The sequence below is a fragment of the Gobio gobio genome (genome assembly GCF_949357685.1).
Source record: "Gobio gobio genome assembly, chromosome: 25".
NCBI classification, from domain to species: Eukaryota; Metazoa; Chordata; class Actinopteri; order Cypriniformes; family Gobionidae; genus Gobio; species Gobio gobio.
The window spans coordinates 19,562,857-19,590,701 of record NC_137121.1 but is presented as its reverse complement, the minus strand read 5'-3'; the positions used below and the strand labels follow the sequence as shown (position 1 = coordinate 19,590,701).

The 27,845-nt window shown below is 36.9% G+C and overlaps 2 protein-coding genes across 7 annotated transcripts in view; both read right to left on the bottom strand.

The window, feature by feature from the left end:
- gramd4b (GRAM domain containing 4b) overlaps positions 1–18,005 on the bottom strand; it is a 36,078-nt gene extending 18,073 nt beyond the window's left edge. For 4 of the 6 annotated variants that reach the window (XM_079810367.1, XM_079810365.1, XM_079810366.1 and 1 more), the window contains exons 1-3: positions 17,437–18,005; positions 8,517–8,724; positions 3,756–3,879 (exon numbers count right to left, since the gene is read on the bottom strand). In XM_079810367.1, coding sequence (XP_079666493.1) covers positions 3,756–3,879; positions 8,517–8,724; positions 17,437–17,465 — 361 coding nt within the window. In that variant the 5' untranslated portion in view covers positions 17,466–18,005. Of the gene's footprint in view, positions 1–3,755; positions 3,880–8,516; positions 8,725–17,170; positions 17,343–17,436 lie in introns of those variants that run through there. The other 2 variants (XM_079810370.1, XM_079810369.1) reach the window with 2 other exon arrangements.
- A 1,165-nt stretch (positions 18,006–19,170) lies between these two features.
- celsr1b (cadherin EGF LAG seven-pass G-type receptor 1b) overlaps positions 19,171–27,845 on the bottom strand; it is a gene marked incomplete at its 5' end in the record, with an annotated part of 55,445 nt that continues 46,770 nt past the window's right edge. Inside the window, 11 exons of the mRNA XM_079809184.1 lie at positions 19,171–20,347; positions 20,431–20,701; positions 22,618–22,830; positions 22,961–23,104; positions 23,344–23,438; positions 24,152–24,288; positions 24,401–24,526; positions 25,698–25,824; positions 25,922–25,998; positions 26,103–26,215; positions 27,599–27,773. Of these exons, the coding sequence (XP_079665310.1) occupies positions 20,323–20,347; positions 20,431–20,701; positions 22,618–22,830; positions 22,961–23,104; positions 23,344–23,438; positions 24,152–24,288; positions 24,401–24,526; positions 25,698–25,824; positions 25,922–25,998; positions 26,103–26,215; positions 27,599–27,773 (1,503 nt within the window). The 3' untranslated portion in view covers positions 19,171–20,322. The remainder of the gene's footprint in view (positions 20,348–20,430; positions 20,702–22,617; positions 22,831–22,960; positions 23,105–23,343; positions 23,439–24,151; positions 24,289–24,400; positions 24,527–25,697; positions 25,825–25,921; positions 25,999–26,102; positions 26,216–27,598; positions 27,774–27,845) is intronic.

The following is a 27,845-nucleotide window of genomic DNA, read 5'->3' as shown; positions in this document are numbered from 1 at the left end:
TGAACAAGCTGTTCACAATGATAAAACAATGGATCGAAATGAATATTTATAGCCTGATCTAATCCCCCATGATGCTATTCTTCACTTTACAGCGTGTTCAGAGTGTAAAGCCACTAGAAGACAAGCAAATTTAGATCGAATTGTACAAAATTATAAATAATAACAAATCATATTACGGTTAATAAGAATAAGAGCAAACCACAGAATACTTACAAATATCCTAATCCCGTTACATGTCGTGCAAAGGAAATGTTTTGCAGCTTTACATGAATAATCCTTTTGGGAACATTTGCTAGATTTGTGCTATTGTATGAGCTTTTTTCATGTTCTGGTATGCAAACTCAACCTCCTTTTGGTTACAGTGGCAGAAATAATCTTGCAAGCAGATATTAATCCTTGCCACGCTAGAAGCACTTACAGTCTTGGAACAATATTTTTGCTGAAATGTTGCAATGTTGAGATGAGACCCTGAACTCAAACACCACTTACTGTAAACGTAATGGTAACTAACTGTAAACCAAGACCTGTAAGTCAAAAGGTGAATGTAATAGAATCTCAGTGCAACAAAATAGTGTTTAAACATTGAGTTGCTTAGTCACAATGTACTTAGGTTACTTTTACACTCATTTACTGTCCTTTCTGTGCCACTAGCAGCACCAAATAGAATGGGGAAAAGAAGAAGAATATGATAAAGGGATTGCAAAGTTAACCCAGAAGATATCAGGACATTGTTAAGACCGCAACTATGCGGAAGGAATTTGAAATGTAAACCACTTTTTTTATGGCTTGATAAGGACTTTGGATGTGTTTACCAGATTGGATCTTGGCCCACTGTCCTTCCCCTGCGCTGTCTGACATACAAACTTCCGCCTCAGCTCACACTAACTTGCAAGAGCAAAAAAAAAAGCTAGGAAAAAAAAAGAGATAGCATCTAATGGTCCATTTACACCAAAGCAATTAAGCATATGAAAGCCTTTCTGACTGACAGCATCCTTTCACATAGTTCACACAATCAGCCGTGTCTCTCTCTGCCAAAAAGACCATGGACACAATGGTGAAGGCTACACAAAACCACAGTCCAATGCTAGCTCATCATAGAGCCATCTGATATAATGAATACGTGAAGGACTCATGTTAAACTAGAGCACCGTTTTCCTCCAGAAAGTTGAATGGGGAAAAAATTATAATAAGTATGATATGTTTGAACATTAGCAATGAAGGTCTTTCATGTTGACAGTGTGCATGTTTGCATGGTGTGTTCTGACTGTAGGAGTCATTAGCAGTTAGCACAACTCTATTGTAAACCTGAGACAGCTGTAGCTTCCAAAGAGGTCACATCATATGGTCCAAGACCAGTGACATTGGGGATAGAAGTATACGAAGATTTATCTTATGATCTTTTGACCGTTTGTTACTGGCCACTGGCAACTACCAACATCACAGGACTTATGCTACTCAAGTAAACTGGTCAAAAGCTCTGGACTTATTTATTTCACGGTCATAAATATTAATAGTACTACACTGTTATGTAATGCTTCTGATTGGTCATGAACTTGTCACGGAGCAGTGAAATATTTGGGCGCTAAATTGACATATACATACTGTATATACATATACAATAATACCCAATAATTCTGACTAAAATTCACATTTTGCTAAAATATTTTTGTTCGAAGTTATGAATAGGTTTAAAAATATACATGTAACATGAGTAATGATATTTATGAGAACAGTAATGTGTGCGTGTTCTTCCTGCCCCGTATAAGTTAACATTGTGATTTAATTGTTTATCATTTTAAATTTAGTCGTTTTAATTTCGCTTTAAAATAGTAAGCAATCAGTTGTTTTTAGGTTTAGAATGTATTTTAACACCTTTTTGCTTATAAATGTACAGCATAGCCTACATAGATACAGTCACTATATTGGTTTTCATAGGCTTTATATTACATATACATTACATATTGTTTGGAGGACAAATTAAAAAGATTTTTAAATTGACTAAAATAATTTTTTTACAGATTAATAAATCATCAAAATAATCATTAGTTGCAGCCCTAATGTTATATCTTTTTTATTTAAATAGTTAATAGCATTATTCAAAATATATATATATATATATATATATTTTTTTTTTTAGATATACTGTATAATAAAAATATATATTTTTTTGTTGTTTTTATATTTCTTTATATTCTACAATTAAATCCAGTCCAGATGTAAAGAGGCACAAAAAGCATCCAAATCTTTGACATCACCTCATATAACAGCATCATGCACAGTTTTAAATCCCCTCTACACTGTGTTACTAAGTCAAAGCCAGTCATTCATTAGGTTTTGCCTTTTTTGAGTGCAGAGGCTTCTGTTGTGTAACAAACTATTAATAAGTCCAGTCTGCTTTTTTTGGGCAGCAACGGTTTGGGGGCACAGGTCTGACCTTTTGCTGCTTTCCAGTACTGCAGTGCTCGGGGGCATTTTGCATGCGTACACACACACACACGCGGTCTAAAAATAGACCAGACACTCCCAACCTTATAATACACAACTAATGTTCCGTTTAAGCCAATATAATGAACAGGGAAACTGAATTATCATATGGGAAACCAGATGAGAAACAAGAAAAAGATGATTCTACTCCAGAAAACGTCTGTTGTATGCAAGACTTTGTGTGTGTGTGTATGAACCCCAGTGGAGGGCTAATCTCTGCTTCTGAGAGTCTCACTAATTGAAAAGTGCTACAGGTGAGCGGGATCAGCAGTATACATGGTGGGTTTAATCGCTGTAAGGTGCAGGCAGCTCCCGTCCTAATGAGAATGATCTCACTCCACTGCCCAGGGTGATAAATCCACAGACACAGTGAGCCATTGCCCATTTAGCTTGAGATATATTGCCGATCTGGAGGCCTGTGAGGACAAATCACTTTTCCCCTGAAAAGCCGTTTCTAACAAATTCTGGATATCCAGGTTAAAAACTCCACTTTTAAACATCTGAGAATACGTTAAAAAATATATAACATAAATGAAGGTATCATAGGTGTGGTTGAAAGTATGCAATCCCTAAATGCATTGCAGCAAGCTCAGTGGAAAAAAAAAATCCATGATAGATGAACTGTGTTGAATGAAATGTTGATTACAAACAGACTTGAAAACAAATTTTATTAAATAATTTAAAATGAATTGTATTAAGAGAGTAAATATTTATAACAATAATATACTTTAATAAAATTAATAATCTTTAAATATGTATAATTATAACAGACTATAATTGCATTAAAAGTATATCATTGTATTATTATAGAATATTTAAATACAATAAGTACTTAAATATTAAATTTGTATTAAAAGCAACCATTTACAAAAAATAGAATTTATTCAAATGCATATACTATGTTATTATATTTGTATTAAATATAAAAATCCCAGAGCATGGCTCATGAATATTAATTAGGTAATGTACAGTCCTAACTGATTTGCTGAAAGTGGGTGCTAGCCATATTAGGATTACTGTTCACCACTTCCACTTTCAATGAGTCGACTGTCAATGCAGCCAGTCCCATGACAGCTTCCTTAAAGACTGCTGACTATGCAGATAGTAGGCAGCGATACAACTTGCAAGGTTTTATAACAGACTTCAGGCTTAAAAATGACAAAGTATGATATCCCAAAGAGAGAGTAGAGAGTATATTTTTCGGGGGAACAGCGATGAGAATTTAGAATGATGTAACCATGTAAAATAGAGACATTTTCTGGGTTACTCACGAAGAAAGTGCTTTTCCAGTAAGGCTATCTCCAGGTGACCTTTGACCTCATTGAGTCGGTCTGAATCACACATTTTGTAGTCCTGGATGGGAGCAGCAGACATGGTGAGAGTCCCTGAACCAGCCTGGAGAAAATCAGTAAGAGAAATGATGAGAAGCTCAAAAGTTCATGAAGGCTCACTCTCAATTAAGGCTCCAGGTTAATAGGAAAACATTTTTTTTCCCAGTTTAGAAATTGCAAACATTTTTTATTTATTTTCTGAAATGTTATAAATATGCGCATCAGAAATGATTAGAGATGCACCAATACTACGTTTCTCCGCCGATACCAATAGCCTATCATTCAGAAAAATTTGGTACATTACTTTAATATAAAAAATTAACAGAGCTCAAACTATTATATTCAACTGCTATTTATTTTCATATATAATAAAATTACACTCAAATAAAAAATTGTATGTTTGTATACAACTCAAACTAAGGTAGTTTGCATTACCGCATGTGTTCATGACAAATTTATTCAAACACATAATTAATAATGTTCGCAACGACTAATTTTGCAACCGACTAGTCTTATCATATAACTTTATAGTGTCAATAGAGCCTGCTTTTGTGTCGCTATTTTTTTTTAATAACTGTTAATGCTTTATTGTAGCGTTAACTTGCCCTAAATTCAACATAACATTTTCTTCACAGACAATATGAGTATGACATGTTTTTCCGCCTCCTTTTGATTGACAGGATATAATCAGCTGTGATCATCAGCAGTTTTTAATCGGCCATACATAACTAGAAATTATTAGATACAGATACAGACACAAATAGATAAAGTGCAAAAAATAATAAAATAAATATTTTGGATGTTTTCTTTCAACTAGTCTGAGCCAACATGTTTTGAAAAGCCAAATAGCCCAAAATCTCCAAACTGATCAGCGCATTAAAGAAAAAACCCTATGTTTTTGCCAGAACAACACATAATATGGCCACGTTACGGTCTAATGAGTGTCCATTAGGATTCCCGTAAAAGACATTTTACAGATGTGTGCTCCAGCCTGCCAGAGATGTTACAGCATCGTCTTCATAGAAGTTCAGCATAACCAGGATTCTACAAATCACGGTTCTAGTCACCGACCGGACGCCAGTGCGGCAGCTGTAACCATGGTGACCAGCTCATAAGCTTGCAGAGACACAGCAGATCTCTTAGGTGAGATTTCCTGTGCTTATCAAATTATAAGAAGCAAATGCAATTTCTTTGAAAACGTGCTTAGACGAGGCCGACCAATACGAAAGCCCTTAATAACATCATTTTCTCAAATTGTGCTTTCCGATCAGTTCTTTTCTTGTAAAATTGCATGTGAAACACCAAAGGTCAGTTCTGAACACAGGGCGGCATCAGTAACGAACGTCCACAAGAAAAGTTACTGCAGCTTTACAAAGAAACTTTTTAGATTTTTTTTCTAAGACTAGGGCCTTAGAAGTATTTAGAAGTCTGGGTGTGAACGATCCAGCGGTGTGAACGACGGGTCATGTCAAAAAGGATCGAGAAGGCCAATCAAAATCAAAAGGTGGCGGGTCTTACTGTCAATACTGTTCAGTCTGGCACTGTCACAGCCGTTTATGGTGACAACGCAACGAGAGTTTGTGGAAAGATGCAAGTAGATGCAACAAGTATTAGACAACTGTTTTATGGTAGAAATGTTCAGCTACCAACAGTAATAGACTATCTAGCAGAGGCGGACAGTAACAAAGTACATTTACTTGAGTACTGTACTTAAGGACACTTTTGGAGTATCTGTATTTTACTTGAGTAGTATTTTTTCTGGAAACTTATGACTTTTACTTCACTAAATTTGAAAGACAAATATTGTACTTTTTACTCAACTACATTTCTATCAAGGTCCTCGAAGTGGAAAGTAATTTCAATGTAGCCGCTTTGAAAGTCAGTGGATTATTATTTTTTTCTTCTTTAAAACGTGAATGACAAACACTATGACAAATCGATTTACTTTTTTGTCAACGAATACATATGAGACAAATGTTAGGGAGGGATGAGTTAGAGATCCAGTCAGAACTGAACATTTGAATTGCTCAAAAATGTGAATGTCTGGGAGAAAGAGAAAGAGAAAGTCTGAAAAAGACAACGACACGAAAGAGAAAGAGCTCAATTCAATCCGGAAGCGCACACAGAAAGCTGCCTCTCAGATGCCAGAGCAAAAGTACTGAATTTTAAAATGTATAAAATCTTATTATATTTAGTCGACTAAAACAAAAACAGATGCCTAAAATTGCCAAAATGATGCCAAAAACGAAATGACATGTTAGTAAAAAGACTGACTAAAACTAAATCAAAATTTGCTGTTAAATTTAACACTGACTGTCGGTCAAAACATTTTTTTAATGGATTTGCCCGCCAAGTTGCCATAGCCTTGGCAATACAATGCTAACGCATAGGTAAAGTTTGACAATGATGTTAGTTAGCATGCAATAACGTAGTTGGACTAATATTAACTTAAGTCCTTTCAAAAATATGTTTTTACATAATCTTGTCAAAAAAACAATGTAGAAACCTTTCCTTTCTACTCTAGTACGATTTCGACTTTGATAAGAGTAACTTTTAAACAAGTATTTAAATGAGTTCAAGGTAGTCGTATGCTAGCATGTCAGATGGAGCATGACTGGCTTAAACCACCATGATGGCACAGCGTGATACATAAAACAATGCAACAATAAAATAATGTGTTTACTTTTACTTTTGATACTTAAGTACTTTTTAAAAAGCAAGTCATTCTTTACTTTTACTTATGTAAAAATCTATCTTTACAACTTTCACTTGTAATTGAGTCATATTTGACCAGTGGTACTTTTACTTTAACTCAAGTAATAGAGTTATGGACTATTTGTCCACCTCTGCTATCTAGTGATGCAAGCAAACTACTCAACCTTTTATGAAATCATGATTCGTGTAATTCATAAATGAATGTGACGACGAGGCAAAAAAAGTTGCATTTTCTATTTGTGTACATTTCAAAATAAAATATTATTTGCAAATAGTTTAAATTGATTACTTTATTAGACTACTAAAATTAGACCTGGAACTTATTTTACCATTCTTATTTATTTATTCCCTTAAACCCCTTTTAATGCTTTAATTATTAAATTCTTTATTATTTTTTATTATAATAATAAATTCTACCCCAAGGTGCCCCACCAAGCACAAAAGTGAAACCCTGCCTATGATGGTGGGAAATCTTCGCAGCAACAACAGGAAGAGGTAATTTATACAGAAAGAAATACAGTAAAGCAAATGGATGTTTGGGCTGAAAGTCCTTTGGGAATTTGGCCGACAGCCTCTTCATGCAATGCAAAGTACAGGAACTAAATACAGGCTGGAAGCAAGTGACGGGGAATACGTGTTTTTTTTTATTACCATTATTAAGAATGCTATTCTACAAGTATCTGTTCATGAAACGCAAAAGGAATATTTGTTAAATATTCAGTTAAAACATTTAGCCAATACATTTCTACATAAATAACAAAAAATAAAAAATAAATTTTTTGTACATAGACTTCTACTGTAACTGCCTAAATACTATGCAAATACTATGCAAATACACATTTCTTTTTCATTCTTTGCTTAGGGGGTAAAACTAAGTTCAAAATACATGACCAGCGTTATACTGTTAGCGAATATCCCTAGATTCCACTCTGCTGAGAGTGGCGTTTACATGAATATTGCATTTTCATAAATCATTACTATTGATAATTATGCATGTCTGTGGGTTTAGCAAATATTTAACCAATGAAAATTATTAAAAAGAGCTTGCGACTAAACCTCAACTCTATTGGACCCTCAAACTGTCAGTAAAGCCTCATAACACCGCCTGCCTCAATCGTGAACGAAGTGCCGCACATAGTTTGAACCATCTCTGCTTGTTTGCAGTGCAAGGGTAAATAAAGAACAGGTTATTTGAATAAATACAGTGTTTATTTAGGAAACACACACACACACACATTATATATATATATATATATATTTATATGGACTAATGTTTTATGTATTCGAGGAGCGGAGAAGAGTGCCTTTTGTTTATCTTTTGTAATATGAGATTGTCCAAATAACAAAAAAACTGAGCGCTACAATAAACATTATAAATAAGTTGATGAAAATGTAATGAGATGCACTTACTGCCTCAGATGCGAACGTTATAATGAAGGACAAAACAATCTCTAATTCGCTGGTCAAAAACCTCATAACTCCATTTATGCTTGATTTTGGTGAAATGTTAATAATATAAAAGCCTCATGCAAGTGTCTGGCCATAAACAACACAGTGTTTAACTATATAAATAAAAATACAATGTTTTTTCTATTTCCTGAAAAGTAGCATTTTGAGATACAAGGTTTCCGTTCAACAGCGATGATATGTAAATATTAATCTTTATATGTAAAGATTAAGAAACCACTTTTGATTTAGAATAACATGCACAAATGAGATATTTATAAAAATAAATAAAAAATAAAAAAAACAGAATGGGAGTAAAGAAATTCAAATAAATTTGGATTTTTGTTTTGTTTTTGTGTTTGATATGAATGGTTTTCTATGACTGGTGTTAGGAAATCTTCAACATAGAGGTCTACACCATTTTGAAACGCCTGATTCACAATCATATCGCATCTCTACAGTTTTCTACAGAGAAATGTGTTCAGCACTTTCTGACAGATTCTCCCTTGATATTCCCACAACGGAAGGAATGTCACTTACAGGGTCTCGCTGCTCTTCCGTGTCTTTGATGGAGCTTCTGTGTTTTACTGGGATGTCGTCATTACATTCGCTGTCAGATGCGTTGGGGGACTCGGCAAGGTCCAGGAACTCATCTCGCTTTGGTCCTCTGAACCTTATCTTATCCAATCGCTTTAGCATGTTCAACACAGAGATCTGTGTCTTTATCTTAACATGGCGGCTGGCAACCCTGTAGGGACAAAAGCAGCTTCTAAGTCATCGTGACATGAAACTGTGCAGCGATGAAGAAATGTAATTGCACAATACTATCTTGATAAATTTCATTCTCATTTAGACCAAGTCCTGGCTTTTCATATGTTCATCATTGCACATACGGAATATGGAAAGTCCCATATGAATATTCACTCATTAAGAACGTAAAACATACTTCATCTCATTGTCCAAGTGAAATCCAGAAGCGGAGTTAGACAAAGCCAGCCATTCTTAGCTCAGGAATAATGTGCAACTGACATTCACTCGCTTACACAATAATAATAGTCTTTCTGCACTGGGTATTGAGGTCTGTGAACTGGGCCGCTTGAACTCGCTGAGAGAAAATACTACAATCTGAAAGAGATCAGCTGATGTGGGACTAGTGTGGGCCAGCACCCTGTTCTGTACAGTATGTGGGTCAGAGGTAGAGGCCCCATGATCCTCACTGTCGTTTTGGCCCAAAGTGAGACCCGTGTCCAGTTTTAAATGTAGAGGTTTGAAGTGTGAGGACATTTCAAGTCTACCTAAAAGTTATAAGTAAAAGATACTCACCTTCATGCCATTACAAATCCGTATGACTTGTAAACAAATCATTCAGACAGGATTTGCGAACTGATTCGAAAAGATTTGACTTAAATATTTGTACATATAGGTCAGTATTGGATATTTAACATACACGCTCATTTCCACCAACTTTAAGTGAGCGTAAGAAGATGGCAAAGGTACTTTAAAATAGACATGTGCCGGTACACGGTAATACGATATATTATAACAATAATGAACATGCACGATATGGTTACTGTGGGCACTTCAAAATACTGTGAATAATTATTTATTACGAATTATTTAGATTTCTTAGAATGCATTTTAAGAATACTTTCCCCATCAACCGTTTAAAATGAACAGCACGTCAAAGAGGAACGTGCACTGACGTAAACAAACTCAACGTGCATGAGCACATGGCGGAATGCGTGTAGGACACACGCATTCACTCTCTGACAGCAGAGGGCGCTGACGGAACAGCAGAAATTCAGCCATTTCCCCGGTAATCCTCGTAAACAAAAGAGTTTTCTGTATTCGCTACGGTGCTCGTCACATAACCAAATACTTAATACTTAAAGACTTAAGGCTATTCATTTTCAAACTTAAACATTTTATATTTTAATCTGGACTACATGCCCTAGATATTGTTTGAATATGTTCTGATTCTTTGTTGTTCAGTCACACACAATAAGGGTCTATTATTTAACAAATTGACAATGACAAATACTTCTAAAACATTTATTAATCTTAGTTAAAATTTAAATTTCAGCATTTAATAACATTATTAAAATCAAAACCGTATTATTTAATGGACCTGAGCTAACACTAACTAACAGTTGCTTTTTTAACTAACGTTATCAAAGAAGAATAACTTCTATAAAAATGTAGCTATTCATTCTTTGTTAATGTTAATGCATTAACTAGTGAGACCTTATTGTGTTACCTATTGTTCTTTATAATTCTTTTGCACTTTAATCGGTTTTAAATATTGTTTACTTTATAAATTTGTGTGTATTGCTTTATTGTATTTAAATGTTTGGTTATTTTGTTATAAGAAAGTTATTAAACCCGTTATAGTATGACAACACTTTTTTGCAACTTATTTCAATATCGTGATAATACCGTATACCGTGATAAAAGCTTCAGCAATTAATCGCAACATGAAAACTTGATACCGGCACATGCCTACTTTAAAACTAAAAATAATCTTTAAAAACAATTTTTATTACACTGTTAAAATGTACTTCTCATTAATTCTCATAATCTGCATTATAATGTGATGCCTAAATTCACTTGTAGCATTTAAAAATGTTTGTTTTATTTTTTATTCATTTAGACAAAATGGTGTTAAATAAAACAACAAACATTGATCAATTAGCCATAAAATTAAGGAAATTATTGGCTTATTTGTACAGTTCCGAATTTGAACATAGGTGAAGCGTTAATATAACAATTGAATATTCCTCAACAGAGTCATTTATTATTGATAAATTATAGTATTTATTAATATTATAAATTATTTTTATTTGAATTCAGTTTTCATTTTATTTTTAGTAATTTTGATGTTATTAGTTTTTTTATATTTCTATTTAGCTTTAACTTATTTTTATATCAAAATAAAGTTATAAATAAAAATATATATATTTTATATTATAGTTTTAGCCTTTTTAGTACTTCAACTTAAACTTGTTTTATTTCAGAATGATAATGTCAAGGTTGTAGCGGCCCTTTTACGGAATTATGGAAAATATTTTTTTAATTGTGAGGAAAAACACTTATGATAATGTATGGGGCTTTTGCATCCTTTTTGACTGTAACTGTATAGAAAAAAGCAACCAGCACATTATTCAAAATGTTTCCTTTTGTGTTCCACTGAAGAAAGCAAGTCATACAGGTTTAGAATGACAGTGTGAGTAAATAATGACATAATATTAATTATTAATCTTTAATCTGAATATGTGCTAATTGCTACCTGATGGAAACAGGACATTTCAGCTGTTAGACTCATGGAAAGAAGCAGGTCATGATCTATTGTGCTCTTCCTCAGGCAATGTCTTAAACGTCTGTGCATCAACAAAATTTCCCAAAATATTGAGGCTAAAACACCAACACAGCTTTGCAACATGTGACTGGATTATATATACAAAAAAAAATCTCTCCAGGAACCAAAGGCCCACATTGGGGCACAAAATAAAGCGATTGGTGTTCCAAACTCTGCATTCCCTGCAGTTAGTTGACCTTACAGCAAACAAAGCAGGCCTGGAAACAAAGCGGCCGTATGCGTGCCTAGACACTCAAAACCTCCAACCGAGTTCTAATTTCACTTCCAGAGCTCAGACAACATGCTGTACATGATAATGACAGGACTGAGGTTTAACACCAACCGTCTTGTTCTTCAGCAGACTGAAATTGGCTTCCTGTGAATTAGAAAGGGGCTTTTTTGACAATAAGCAGACGTTTCATGCAGCTCTCATGAGGGAAACGGAAAGATCTGCGTATGGTATCAAACATCTAGATTTGTCAGTTGTTTAAACTCATTAGAACGCAGCATTTTATGAGAAATTATGACGGTGTTAAATATCAAAACTAATCATGGCCTCTTGCTATAAAAGTTTTGCTTGTGACAGAGTACTACATCAGGCCTAAAGTAAAACTAGCTTTGCTCTCTTTTGTTTCATAGTATAAGAAAAACTTACCTAAAAATGACACCAGGTGCAAAGAAACACAAACATAAATAGTGATGAAATCCAAACTATTAAATTAGTATTTGAGTAATACACTATTTTGTAGAGGGGGGGATACAAATTAAAATTTTCACCTAAAAAAAAAAAAAAGACCTACATTTTGGCCATTGAAAATGGGTAATATTCAACAATTTGGACATGGAGCTGCATTGAGATTCCTATATCTATGGGATTGAACAATATAGGGCCTTAATTAAGATTCCAAAAGAAAGGTTTGCCAAAAAACAGAATCTAAAGTCAGTCAGACACATTCCATGCAATTGTTTTGATAGAGGGAAATGAGCAACATTTCTAGTTTCAACAATTTATTCTTCTAAAGTAATTTAGTAATTTATCATTACTAAAATAAAAATAGAACAACATAGGGCCTTAAAAATTAAGATACCAAAAGAAAAGTTTGTTAAGAACCCAAATCTAAAATTTTATTTAGATATTTAATACTTTGAGTTATAGGCTTGCAAACTGCAGGGGGGAAAAAGTGCTTTTTCCCCATTTTTGAACTGGCATATAATGCAACAAGGATTGCTTAAGTCAAGGGATTTTGCTAATAGACCTACCAATCTCTGTGTAAAAATAAAATGAGTCTGCCATCTTTCTAAAGGCCGCAAATCTCAGGAGAAAATTGTAATTTTGACCCCCATCTATATTGAATTACATAATAAATATTCATCCATGACATTTAATATTTTGGCTTTCTTCTTGATTTATGCAGGTCTTTCACCAGAAAATATATGATCGAAATAAAATGTTTTAGTCTGGGATTTCGGAATGACCTTAATTATTATTATTTCAGTTAGTTGCCAAGATGACATTTCTAATTAGATTTCTCTTTTAATAATTTTTTTCATCTAATATTTAAAATGTGTTTATTTCATTTTTCTTTAAATGAATGAAAAACAAAGAGATTTTGTTTTAGCTAACAATAACAGCACTAATTTGGGGGCTCTTTATCTTTCCATTTAAAGTTTAGCCTTCAAAAATAAAAATTGTGTCATTAATCACTCACCCTCATGTTGTTCCAAACCCATAAGGCTTTTGTTCATTTTCAGAACACAAATGTAGATCTTTTTAATGAAATCTGAGAGTTTTTTTGTTCCTCCATTGACTGCCTACACAACTACCACTTTCAAGTCCCAAAAAGTTAATAAAGACATCATAAAAAGTAATCCATGTGACTCCATTGGTTTTACTTCAATTTTATGAAGCAACGGAAATGCTTTGTTTGTGATCTAAACACCCATGCAAACATATTCCTTGATGATAGCGATTCGCCTGTGTCTATTAAACATTTGACAAGTGTGATCACAGCGAACATTCAGATCTGTGTTGGCACTGCCGCTGAGCCACAGAGAGCAGTTGAAATGCATAGATATGAAAAAGCTTCACAAGCAGTCTTTTCAACCACACACGGTAACATTATTTCTGTAACAATTCAAATGAACACAGAAGTACTGTTATAAAATATTAAATAGTTACGTTTATAGTTTGGATATAAACACTGATGTATATGATAGCAATCAAAATACAGTAAATCACCTTTTGAAAGTAATGACACTTCAAATAAAGATTGAATCAATTGCATCATTACACCAAAGGGTGGTGACAAGAGACCAGAGATTCATTCAAAAATGCTGATTCATCCAGTAATAAAGCAAGTGAAGTCTGTGGCTGTGTCCGACAAAGTGGGAACTGCTCCATCTTTCAGGAGAATCTTTTGTGCGTAGCCGACATTGTACTCTCTTAGGTTCTGGAAATCCATAAAATGAACAGCACACAGATAAACATTGGGGTTGTAATGTTAAAAACACATTTTAAAAATGTGTCTGCCTTAGGAAGGCCGAACAAAAGGGTTTCAAACAAACAGTGTCTCGACAACACGGCAACAACACTTGCCTAAAGCAAGTCGTCTTCTTCGTCTTCTCTAGCGCAGCTCAACCAGGCCTTGGCCCTTTTTTGCGTATTCCGTGGAAGGGGATTATTTAAATGAGTGACATGGTGACTTCACAAGATCCGGAAAAAGCGCGTTGGAGTCCCAACCTTTTGTAAATCCTGAAAATGTCCTGACTAATCCTAGCATTATAATGGCAGGCCAAAAAAGCGAATCCATCCATAAACGTACTCCACACGGCTCCGGGAGGTTAATAAAGGCCTTCTGAAGTGAATTATGCATTTGTGTGAGAAAAAGATCCATATTTAACATAAAGAAAAATATGTAGCTTCCGCCAGACCACATTCCACATTCAGATTATGAAAAAAGCTTAACTGTCACAATGTATGACGTCGGACGGTAGCGCAAGCCCTTTGAACTGTGAGAGGCGTTATGCTGCGTTCACACCAAACGCGAATTGAGCGTCAAAATCGCGTCTACCGCGTCTAGTTTCACGCGCATACATTTTGAATGCATTCGCGCGTCAGCAGAGAATTGGACGCGCGTAGAAATCGAGCGCTGGAAGCGAAATTGACGCGCGTTCAAGGCACTCCAGGAGAAATATGTCATAAAACACCACTCTGCCTCTTTTCATTTTCATTAAACATATATATTAAGCATTAATAGCCACACAAATGTGGTCCAGGCAACTCCTACATTATCTTCACTGCATGTATGATTAAATATCCTTAAAATATAAAGTTATGAAACTTCTCTTTGCCCTCAGTCAAAACGATTTGGCAGACAACAAATTATATATATTCATGAGAGCAAAGATCGCCCGTTAGATCCACACAAGACGAACCACTACAGGACATCAGAGCCAGCGGCAGACGCCAGAAGGACTGGCCGAGGAAAGGCTGCCTTCGCTGGGGTTATGAGCAGTGATTGCCCGGTGATAGCCTGGATCTCACAACTCCAAAAACACAAGATTATTTTTTTTAATAGGCGCTCTCTTTATAAATAAACCACAGATTTGAGCTTTAAACAACTACATTCCCACCTGAAAACGTCTTAAAACTACATTTTGTGACACAATAGTACTGTTTTTAATTTATGCAGGGTTTCTCATACACGTCACTTTACCACGTGACAGCAGCGAGCAGGCTCCTGATTGGTTAACGCGGCGCGAATTGACGCCAAAGTTCAAATTTTTCAACTCGGGCGTCAGACGCGAATTCGCTTCAAACGCGTGAATGCACAAAAGCACCATTCGCGTGTAACGCGCGTATCGCGCAAGGCGCTCAATTCGCGTCCAATTCGCGCCATTCGCGCGAACTGGACGCGCGAATGAGGCGGATTCGCGTCCTTCGCGCCGCGCGTAAAGGCCTGTTCACACCGGGGCGATTTTCGCACGCGTTTAATCGCCGACGTTTAACGCCTCGGGACTAAACAATGGGCGCCAATGTGAGTGTTCACACCGACGCGCAAAATGCCAGACGTAAAAGCGTCATTTAAAAAAAACGCCTCGGGTTCGTTTTTTTATTTTGACGCGGCGCGTAAAAAACTGTCCGACCAATGAGATCGGCGCTTTTGTTCACGTGCCTGGAGCTGCTGAAGTGACACGACTTGGTGGCGCTCAAGCACAAAACGGTCTTGCCGAGCACACATTGATACGAAGAAGAAGTAGTAAGTAGACAAAGAAGAAGATGAACTGCTAATGCTGCTTGCCAGTTAGCAAAAAGTGTGTGAATGGTTTTGTCCATATACATAATATGTCTATGGTTTTGGCAAGCACGTAAATACTGTCTCTCTTCTCCTTCTGTGTGACAAGCGAGTGTCAGAGGCTTAAAGTGCCGCAGCACCATCTTGTGTACCGGGAGCGCATCGACTGAATGTGCACGTTCACTCAGCGCAACGCCAGTGTAAATCGCTTGGGTGTGAACACTCAAGACGCGCCGAAAAACGGCACGAAAAACGCTGGCGATAAGCGCGCGCGATATTCGTCCCGGTGTGTACAGGCCTTAACGCGCCTCGGGACCTCCAGACGCGCGTCAACGCGCCTTTCCATTGACTTAACATTGAAATCACTCGCGCCAGACGCTCAATTCGCGTTTGGTGTGAACGCAGCATTACACTTTCTTTGTAAGTTGAATACGGAAGCCAGTCCGCCGGAAGCTAGATATTGACTTCATAAGTTTTAAATATGGATATTTTCCTTACACAAACCCACCGATTTGCTTCAGAAGGCCTGAATTAACCCACTGAAGCCGTGTGGATTACTTTTATAATGGGTGGAAGACCTTTTTGGGCTTCAAATGTTGGGCTGCCATTATAATGCTTGGATTAGCCAGGACATTTTTTAATGTAACTCTGATTGTGTTCCTCAGAAAGAAGAATGTCAAATACACCTATAGCGTGATGGTGAGGGTAATTTTGGGTGAACCATCTCTTTAAAGACTAGATAACAAACGTTCAAATAACGTTACAGGAAGATTCTTTGTTCATAACTTTGAGAAAAACCTAGGCAACGTTCTAAGAACCTTGCCAGAACATTAGCCAACATTTTTAGAATGTTCCCCGTTAGCTGGCATGTACTATTAGCATGAGGAAATGCTTTACAAAAGAAAACAACATTCGTTCTATGACTAATGTATTCTATTCAAGACGCCATTCTATTGTAATTCTACATTAACACCCATCACAATTACATCATAGGTAAACACCATGACTACCAGAACTATTTTCTCTGTACTGACACCACCGGGCGACTCCCCTTTCACTCTCCCGACACTGGTGAGTTCAGCGGTCAGACGAGCTGCTCCTCTGTGCTTCCGTTACATCCTTCTATACTATTCTATACTAGCATTATGGCAACCTCCATTCCCCCATACTCTCTCCAAACACCACCCGCCCCTATTGTCACAACCTCCGCAGCCTATTACTGTAGCCTATCTGTCAGCGATGTTTAGCGCCCTTTTGCATTATTCCTCGTGTATTGCTATATCTAGTTAAATAATTAAAATACTCGCTATCACAATGCCAATCATTCTACTCCTGGGTTTTGCATCTTCATCACCTCACCGTGTAGTTCAAGTTGGATCCCATTAATAAAACATCGAGGGTTGACACAGCTGCACCATCAATAGATTGCCGATTAATGCCTTGACCTAAAAAGCCTTTCGTCACTATAAAACATCTTACCGATCGATGGCGTGTAGAATGGCGGCTTTCGTGTGCGTGCAAAATATTTAAAATCGTTTTCTTACCTCGTCTTGACTGTAAGGAGTGGTTGTCACATTATTAAGCCACATAATGTATTATTTAATAAACACATGTCAAGAAAACGTGCTGCAGCTGCACAAAACTACAAACAATGTGGCACGTTCGCTCGCGAGTCGCGCGCGCTGTAATGAGTTTGAGGATTCGAAACGCAACAATGTAACAAAAGCTTCTTCAGTCTGATACATTGTAACACGCGCCCCGCCCGCCGCGGGATTAACAACCCTAAAGGGGTAGAAAGTTTCTTACCCACCTTGCACGTAATCCGTAATTAAGTTTCATTAACAGAAAGGCATGAATATTCGAGCTTCGTCCCGCTCCGTCGCCACCTGCTACCAGCTCGATGAGAAATCCGGCGTAAAATGCCCGAGCAGACACATTGATCTACAAATGCGACTCCCTTAGCTGTCAGATGTTATTCCCAGCGTTATTCCGGATTAGAATCGCATTCAAACTGCAAATCATCATTTGGGGTCTGTTTCCATCTGTTGTTGATATCCAGCGAGACTCACTTCACACCAGGAAATTTCGTCAATGACAGCGACAGACGCTCTTAAAGGGGCCGATAATTGACAGTCGTTTCTTATCAGACAAAAACGCACTCAGATATTTCTTCTCCGTGAATGAAGTCAGCGTGCTTAAATTATTCGTTGTATTTAGTATTTAAATAGGGCAACAACAGAGGGACTTCTGTGTCTCAACAAGTGAGGTGGACATTAATCCCATAACTCAGTCAATCCATGCTTAAAGTTTATGCGTCATATACGCATACGAGGGTGAAAAAAACGGGAGGGATTTTTTATCTGTTAATTTTTTTAAAGTGGACGTGTTTTGGCGTGAAAATAAGTCTAGACAGATATGTAACAGGTCTGGTTTGACTCGTTTTTGGGGTGTTTGCACTGCAGTTAACCTTCATCGCTGGATGATTGTGTGTCCACTAGGTGGCGCTCAACGACAGTTCAATGTGTTCACATTTGAACATCTGAACTGTACATTTTATGAGTTAATCACACTTTATATATTTTTTCTAAAGGGAATACGTATGTATTTTATATATATTTTTTCTAAAGGGAATACGTATGTATTTTATATATCTTGTTTATTTTAGTGTTCATCACACAATACTAGCAAAAGCACCAAATGGTACAATGAGAATTATAATTGTTTTTTGGGTAGGGGGTACTATTGGTAAAAAGCAAACATTGAAATATTATTACAAGAATTGAACTTTTTGAACTTTGAGAGAACTTTTAAAATAAATTTTAATGTGTAGTTTATTCATGTGATGGCAAAGCTGATTTTTCTGCATCATTACTCCAGCGTTTAGTGTCACATGATCCTTCGGAAATCAGTCTAATATGATGATACACACACACACACACACACACACACACACACACACACACACACACACACACACACACACACACACACACACACACACACACACACACACACACACACACACACACACACACACACACACACACACACACACACACACACACACACACACACACACACACACACACACACACACACACACACACACACACACACACACACACACACACACACACACACACACACACACACACACACACACACACACACACACACACACACACACACACACACACACACACACACACACACACACACACACACACACACACACACACACACACACACACACACACACACACACACACACACACACACACACACACACACACACACACACACACACACACACACACACACACACACACACAAAAGTGACACAACAACAGCATTTATTAAAATGTTTGTGTCACATTATAAATTCCTTTACTGTCACTTTTGATCAATTTAATGCATCTTTGCTGAATAAAAGTATTAATTTATTTTGAACAATACTTACCCCCAAATTTTGAACTGTGGAAAGTGAAGGTAATACCATAATAGCAAAAAAGAAGAAAGTAAAAAGGCAAAATCCTACAAAGTTGTAATTAAATCTTTTAAATTCATTTATTTACAACATTCAAATGTATTATCAGTGCGAATAGTACAAATATAAATACCTTATTTTACATGCTGGTATCTAATATCTACGAGCTTTGAAAAGTAATGGAGGTATTTCATGGATACACATTTAATGTGACGATAACGTGTGTTCACTTAAGGACTACGGATCAATAAATGCTTCTAAATTATTACAGATTACATGATTACTGACCTGACATCGCTTTCACATAGATTGACCTTTAACATGAGTAAAAACTAGTCCCTGAATTTCTCAGTCTATATATTATTTACACAAGAGGTTTGGCAGAGCTATAAAATAGACGACAGGCACTTTAGGAATCCTTTGATTCTCTGTTGGTAATTTAGATGCAGAGCAAAACGTAATAAAACACTGTTTTTCTATGTACAGCAATGGCAGAGACATTAAGACATGCTGAACATAAGCTGTAAAATACTGTCAGAGGTAATCACTGTAAAAATCACTGCCCACTGAACCCAATACAGAACCCAATGACAGACAATGTGTATAATGGGCATTTTCATACTAATAATTCATGAAACATGACTGGGGGGAAAAGAAAACTTCAACAAATTTACAAATTAAGCTACAACTGGTAGCTCTTAAAAATGCACAATATAAAAAAACATATAGACATTCAAAACAGTGCTGTAAAAAAATACCACAGTAAACAAAAGCCGTAAACATAAATATTCAGTATTGGCATCACAATGAAACCCTAATTTACAATTTTACAAATAACCCTATTACGCCTAAAATACAAAATGTTACTATAAACATTACTTACACATCATAAGTCATATGTTTATGACTGATGAATTCTGGAATTAACTGTACAAAAGCTCATTAATATCAGTCTTTCATTTTGTAGCTCCAGATCAACTTTATCCATTTCGACGGCAGAAACGTTTTCTGTCCTCATCCAGTAGAACTTGGGCAACGTAGTGCTTTGGAATGCTGGGATAGCGAGCACCCAGACTCCATTTGTATTAAATGATCCTATAGAAATACTACTTCAGAGCAGGACCATGTTGTGCTTTAATACTAGTAGGGAAACAGACGCTGATTTTTCAAGCCCTTTCCAGTTCATTAAATGTCCTTCACGATGAAGACTCAGATTGAAGTTTCATTGCTGCCACTAACAAGAGAAACACAGAGTGGTGTTACATTCAGACCATAAATAAATACATTTGAGTGATCAGCATTTGACATCCAACTCACTCGGAATCAAAGTCTTGGTCCGCCAGGGTGACGGGGCTCGTGCCGAGCTCCACAGTGATCCCGTTTGGTGCAGGCTGGGGCGTTAATGGAGGTGGCTTGATGACAATGCTGTTGGCCTCGGTTCCTGAGCGAACGCCCTCGTTTGACCCCACCGATGGAGTCTTACGGGGGATCTGGGGTGGGTGGTAGTCACTGAGCTTCTCTCTCAAGCGGTTCTTCATGTTCTTGTCCGTCAGTGGGGGTGGATACGTGATCTTGTTCTTTAAAATGCCTAATAAAAGTGAAGCAATAATATAATATAAATAATACAATATAATGTATATATACACAAACTATGTATCATATAGGGTCATATATTTTTTTTTTGCATTTTTATGTGTATATATACACTCACCTAAAGGATTATTAGGAACACCATACTAATACTGTGTTTGACCCCCTTTCGCCTTCAGAACTGCCTTAAGTCTATGTGGCATTGATTCAACAAGGTGCTGAAAGCATTCTTTAGAAATGTTGGCCCATATTGATAGGATAGCATCTTGCAGTTGATGGAGATTTGTGGGATGCACATCCAGGGCACGAAGCTCCCGTTCCACCACATCCCAAAGATGCTCTATTGAGTTGAGATCTGGTGACTGTGGGGGGCATTTTAGTACAGTGAACTCATTGTCATGTTCAAGAAACCAATTTGAAATGATTCGAGCTTTGTGACATGGTGCATTATCCTGCTGGAAGTAGCCATCAGAGGATGGGTACATGGTGGTCATAAAGGGATGGACATGCTCAGAAACAATGCTCAGGTAGGCCGTGGCATTTAAACGATGCCCAATTGGCACTAAGGGGGCTAAAGTGTGCCAAGAAAACATCCCCCACACCATTCCACCACCACCACCAGCCTGCACAGTGGTAACAAGGCATGATGGATCCATGTCCTCATTCTGTTTACGCCAAATTCTGACTCTACCATCTGAATGTCTCAACAGAAATCGAGACTCATCAGACCAGGCAACATTTCCAAGTCTTCAACTGTCCAATTTTGGTGAGCTCGTGCAAATTGAAGCCTCTTTTTCCTATTTGTAGTGGAGATGAGTGGTACCCGGTGGGGTCTTCTGCTGTTGTAGCCCATCCGCCTCAAGGTTGTGCGTGTTGTGGCTTCACAAATGCTTTGCTGCATACCTCAGTTGTAACGAGTGGTTATTTCAGTCAAAGTTGCTCTTCTATCAGCTTGAATCAGTCGGCCCATTCTCCTCTGACCTCTAGCTTCAACAAGGTATTTTCGTCCACAGGACTGCCGCATACTGGATGTTTTTCCCTTTTCACACCATTCTTTGAAAACCCTAGAAATGGTTGTGCGTGAAAATCCCAGTAATTGAGCAGATTGTGAAATACTCAGACCGTCCCGTCTGGCACCAACAACCAAGCCACGCTCAAAATTGCTTAAATCACCTTTCTTTCCCATTCTGACATTCAGTTTGGAGTTCAGGAGATTGTCTTGACCGGGACCACACCCCTAAATGCATTGAAGCAACTGCCATGTGATTGGTTGATTAGATAATTGCATTAATGAGAAATTTAACAGGTGTTCCTAATAATCCTTTAGGTGAGTGTGTGTGTGTGTGTGTGTGTGTGTGTGTGTGTGTGTATATATATATATATATATATATATATATATATATATATATATATATATATATATATATATACACATTTGTTTTGTAATGAAATTTACATATAGGCACAATTCTGTTTTCCAAGAATATTGTGTAGTCGTGCTCATGCTTGGAGTCAATTGTTCTATTTGTGTTAACGCAATGAAACATGGCACATTTTGTGGACATAATATTTTGCCCGACTGTCATACAAAGAACACATGCAAAACAAGATAGAACCAACAAAATATTAATAACTAATTATGTTGTAGTCAATGTATGCTTTTTTCCTGTGGCTGTAGTTTGCAGTTTTTGCCAAGTTTAGTGTTTTGTTCTTACCTCATAATTAAAATATTTAAATGTATATATTTTTACAGTATTACTAATAAAAATGATTATAAGTTGCCTATTAGTTAAAATGATTTTAATATTATAAAATGCAATCTTATGTATGCATGAAGACATAAATTACTAAAATGGTTTCATTCTCTTGTTTTACATGAATATAAAATATACGTATACATGTGTTGTTGCTCACCTCTTCTGGGTAGCTGGTTGCTGTTTGGCTGACTGGGTGAACTCTCACTTTGAGACACATCTCCATTTTGGTTTAGTTTATTCCCTTGATGAAGTTCCACATTCACTTTTGTTTCCACCCGCAGTTTCTCTGGACCACCCGTGTCCTCGCTTTCACTGACTGTGGGCGGCTCCTGAGGCCAGTATGGCTTCCCATGACCAGACACGGCATCAACTGCAGAACAACATGGGTACAGTTATCTAACATCCAAATTTAAAAATGATTTTTGTTTTTGTTAGTGTTTGCTTGAATAAACCATGAAAAAGAGAAGCAGGTCAGAGGTCACAGAAGAGGCTGCAGGCACCTTTAGGAGTGCTGTGGATGGGCGTTCTCTCGTTATTCCATTTGGTCTTGGAGTGCCTGGCCTCATCTTCACTGTCCGAGGAGTGGGAGGAAGCGTAGGAGCTGCTGTGTTCATCCACTGAGAGCTCACTGTCCGAATCCGAGTCTGTATAGAAACAGAAAAATTAGCCTCTGATTACAGAAGTGCTCTAGTTTACCCATAATTCGTAGTGTTTTTTTTGGCTGATGCTCTCCTACTGACTATTAACTAACAGTAGAGCTTTTAACAAGGCTGATTTATAAAGTTCCTGATTTAACCCGTGGAACAAAATGTAAACCGTTATGACACCAGTTGACCCTTCAATGGTCTGTGTATGTGGTGTTTTTAAGAATATTTTCCCTCACCTTCTGCCTTTTTACCCTTGTGGAAAAAGAGCGACGAATCTCCTTCATCATGTCCCACTTTTCCACCGTTAGACGATATGCTGTGTTTCTTCTCCCTGTGTGAAAACAACATTAAAACTATGTATTGAATATTGTGAAATTGTTTCATTACATTAAGTGGAGTCACACTAATGTTATTAAATGACAGTAAGTTGATCATGAAATCTTCAGAAATGCAGCAGCTGCCAATATGACAAATATGACAACCAGGATTTTTTCAGTCACTAGCTAATAAAATGTTCTCTGAAAATGTCATATGCTTTACCGGTGCAGTAAGTAGAATGTGTGTCTGAGAGATCAAAAACATGAATCAATAAACATTAGATCCATGTGATCCATGTAACACTGTGCTGTGAATTAGGAAACCTTTTACAATACTGAAGGGCTCTGTCAGTGGTTATAAAAAAAAAATATATCATAAATATGGCTAAAGTGGCCCCATTGATAGTCATAATGTACTTAGTCTCATCTAAAGATATTCAGTGGAGTGACCTAAAAACCGAATGCTCCTTTGAGACGTTTATGCACAATATAACAGGTAATAATTGGTGCAAATAGGTTAGTGAAACAGCTGCCAGCACAGCTGCAGGCAAACACTTTAATGAGAAAAACCAAGAGCTGCAGAAGTTCAAAGGAAACATGATTCATTTTTTAAGGGGTTATGGTGGAGGTGTGGAGAACTTTCGCATAAGTATTTCAAATGAAATGTTAACAAATGGAAACTTTTATTACCAAAATAACTCATCATGATTCACTCGTGGTGTTTTACCTGAGTGTGGAAACGAGGTAGCTGTTGCCTTGACTCTTGCCTGATCTAACAGAGCTCTCTAGAGATACAGTGGACTCTCCGATGGTGGTCCGGTACAGACCTCCATCCTCCATGTAGACGTCACCATTCAGAGAACGCTGGAACGACAGGAGACGAAATTCACTGTTAACGTTTCATCACCAAATAAATTGTACCCGCGTGTGAATTGTTACATTTTTAATTAACTTTTTTTTAATGTGTCAAACTCACTGTGAGTAAAGTAGCCCGTGTTGTACTGGGATCTTCAGCTGGTACTTTCTTCCCTGTAAAGACACTTTTCAGGTTCCTTCTCACGTCTTTATTGAGAATACAGTGGAAAAAGAAGATGCAAATGCCCTGGAATGAAAAATTCATTACTGAATAATTACATAGATAGAAATTTGTCATAATACACAAGCATATCTGTTGGTTTAAGAGAGCAATTCAATTCCATTTATATGTATGCATAAATATGTACCTGTATATACCGTATCGGTCAAAAGTTTGGAATCATTAAGCTTTTTACCCTTGTTTTTGAAAGAAGTCTCTCAAACTCACCAAGGCTGTTTATTTTATAAAAAATACAGAAAAACAGTAATATTGTGAAATATTATTTCACTTTAAAATAGCTGTTTTCTGTTTAAATAAAATTCAAAATATAATTTATTTCTGTGATGTTTCAGCATCATTAGTCCAGTCTTCAATGTCACATGATCCTTCTGAAATCATAGTAAAATGCTGATTTTTATCAATTATTATTGGTGCTCAATTATTAATAATGGTTCTTATTTTTATCAATATTGAAAAGCAATTTTGCATGCTTAATATTTTGGTGGAAACCATGATACATTTTTGTATCACGATTCTTTGATGAATAGAAAAGTAAAAAGAACAGCATTTATTTGAAATATTGAAATCTTCTGTAACAATATAAATAATAATAATATAAAAAATATGTTATTTATACATATTACATATACATATTGAATGGAATACACATTACCCAAACCTTTGAATGGTAGTGTATTGTGGTTTCCACAATTTTTTTTATTAAGCAGCACAACTGTTTTCAACATTGATAATAATAATGAATGTTTCTTGAGCAGCAAATCATCATATTAGAATGATTTTTGAAGGATCATGTGACACTGAAGACTGGAGTAATGATGCTGAAAATTCAGCTTTGCCATCACAAAAAAAATGTTTACATTTTAAAACAGATAACATTATTTTAAATTGCAATAACATTTCACAATATTACTGTTTTACTGTACTTTTGATCAAATAAATGCAGCCTTGGTGAGCAGAAGAGACTCCTTTCAGATCATTAAAAATATATGGTACTGTATGTATTATTATTTAATTACTAAACATTCTGACAATTGTGTCAATACAGCATTTTTTACTTTACCTTGGCTCTGAATATAATCTATATTTCTAAAAATACAACTGAGGCATTCTAAAAACTTTGACAAGAAGTCCCACTGTTCTGACAAACCGTGTACGTTATTCACATGACCATATGTACCTGTAGGCAGCTGAGGGTGGCAAAAAGATAGTGGAAGGAAAGCACATCACTGTTGACTGCCATTAGACCCAGCAGCCAGGTGGCGCTGATGAGCAACAGGAGGAGGAAGGCCACTCGAAGAGCAGAGCTGCACAAGAGCAAAGGAGAATGTAAAAAAAAAAGGTCTTCAGGCCTTCTGTATTTCAGTATTGTTCAGTTTTTGACCAAACTCTCACTGAACTTACATTGCTCCTGGCTTTTCTGTGCGCTGACGCCGTCCAAATGAGGCTTTGGCTGCCAGCACAATAAGGACTACATTTATCTGTTAAGAAATAGTTTTTCATTATTTAGTCAAAACCAAACACCAAAGTTTGGAGAAGAAAATGAAACGAAAATTTCCACTGTGCTAAATAAGATTAAACTGACCAGCACCACTACGGAGATTGGTCCAGTGATACTCCAGATAAGAGTGTCATTGACAGAGAGCCAGCAGAAGTCAGGGTTTCCATAACCCTGAGGATCCAAACCCACAGCCAGACCTGGCAAGAGACAAATAATAAGCAACAATGTACAATCAGGATGTGAATTACAGGGTTTAGGGGGTCTAGGCGGAGTAAGTGATTTCTGAGAAACCCTGTTGATATTTGAAATCAACCCAAACACACACCTCACTTCATTACTCCGCCCCCCAAAATGCACAAACACACAATGCAAGAGTGGATGTCTCCTTATCATAGCTGAAGCAAAGTAAAATAATGCTTCGTGAAAAATAAAGCAAAGATGACGAATAACAAGAAATGAACAGTACACAAGAGTCTGTAAAAGCAAGAGTTTGTTGTTAGTTGCTAGCAGCACAGCAGCTGCAGACAAACAACACTCAAAACTGTCCTGTTACTATTGCTGACGTTACAACAACAGCAAAACCAGTGTTACTCACGTGGAGAGCAAAAACAATGCAACCTTGGTGTCAGTTTTCAGGCCTTCCCACTTAAAGGGATAGTTCACCCCAAAATGAAAATTAGCCCATGATTTACTCACCCTCAAGTCATCCTAGGTGTATATGACATTCTTCTTTCAGACGAATAAAATCAGAGTTATATTACAAAAGTCCAGGCTAATCCAAGCGTAATTATAGCAGTAATAGTTGTTTTGATTTTGAAGTCCATAAAAAATGCATCTGTCCGTCAAATAACGTGCTCCACGTGGCTCCGGGGTGTTAATAAAGGCCTTCTGAAGCAAATCGATGCGTTTGTGTAAGAAAAATATCCATATTTAAAACTTTATAAAGTAAAGTTTCGGCCGACCGCCTTCTGTGTTCAATTTATGGAAAAAGTGTTGAAAGTGCCTCTGCCGATCGAAAGACTAACACGACCAGGTCCGCTCGTCATGACGTCACGTACGCATCTTGAGTTTCACTTTCAACTTTCAACACTTTTCCATGGAAGGCGATGGAAGGGAAGGGAACTTTACTTGAAATTTATTTCGGCCTGATTTTTTTCGGAACGACGTCACATCAATTCGTTTTTCGATTTCACTTGAAGTATATCGGGGCCTTTAGGTTTCTGCAGTGCTGGAAAGCATTTATAATATTAACGCGGGTTCTAAAGCTCGTGCCTGATCATAATAACCCTTCTTTTTCCAGACCTTTTCTCGTTTGTAATGTCTCTCAGCCATCTCTCTTTCAACAGTCTTTCTTCAAATCTCCCTCTTGCTCACTCTTTCTCTTCACCCATCATAAGTGGACACGCCCCCTACTGTTGATTGGCTACAAATGCGTTGTGGTGCTTCAACCGATCCACTTTCAACAGCGTTTCACTTACTGCACCTTTAACACTTGAACCATCCAAAAGAACTTCAAAACAAAATGTTAGGGAGATGGTTTCATATACTAAACATTTTTAATGAGCACCTGAGTATCATACCAGTGATAACAGCAGGAATCCCCCAACCAATGGCGTAGTAGAAGCGCATGTGGCCCTGGTTAATGTTACGCATCTCGGTCAGCATGCGATAGATGTGCAGCCCCTCCACAAACATCCAGGCAAATGCGCACATGTACGAATAATGTAGCAGAATGGCCACAACTGTACACACAAACTACAAAGCAGACAAGAAACAGGTTTAGTATCTCACAGAAACAAGATGATTCAAATAAAATGATGTTATTGA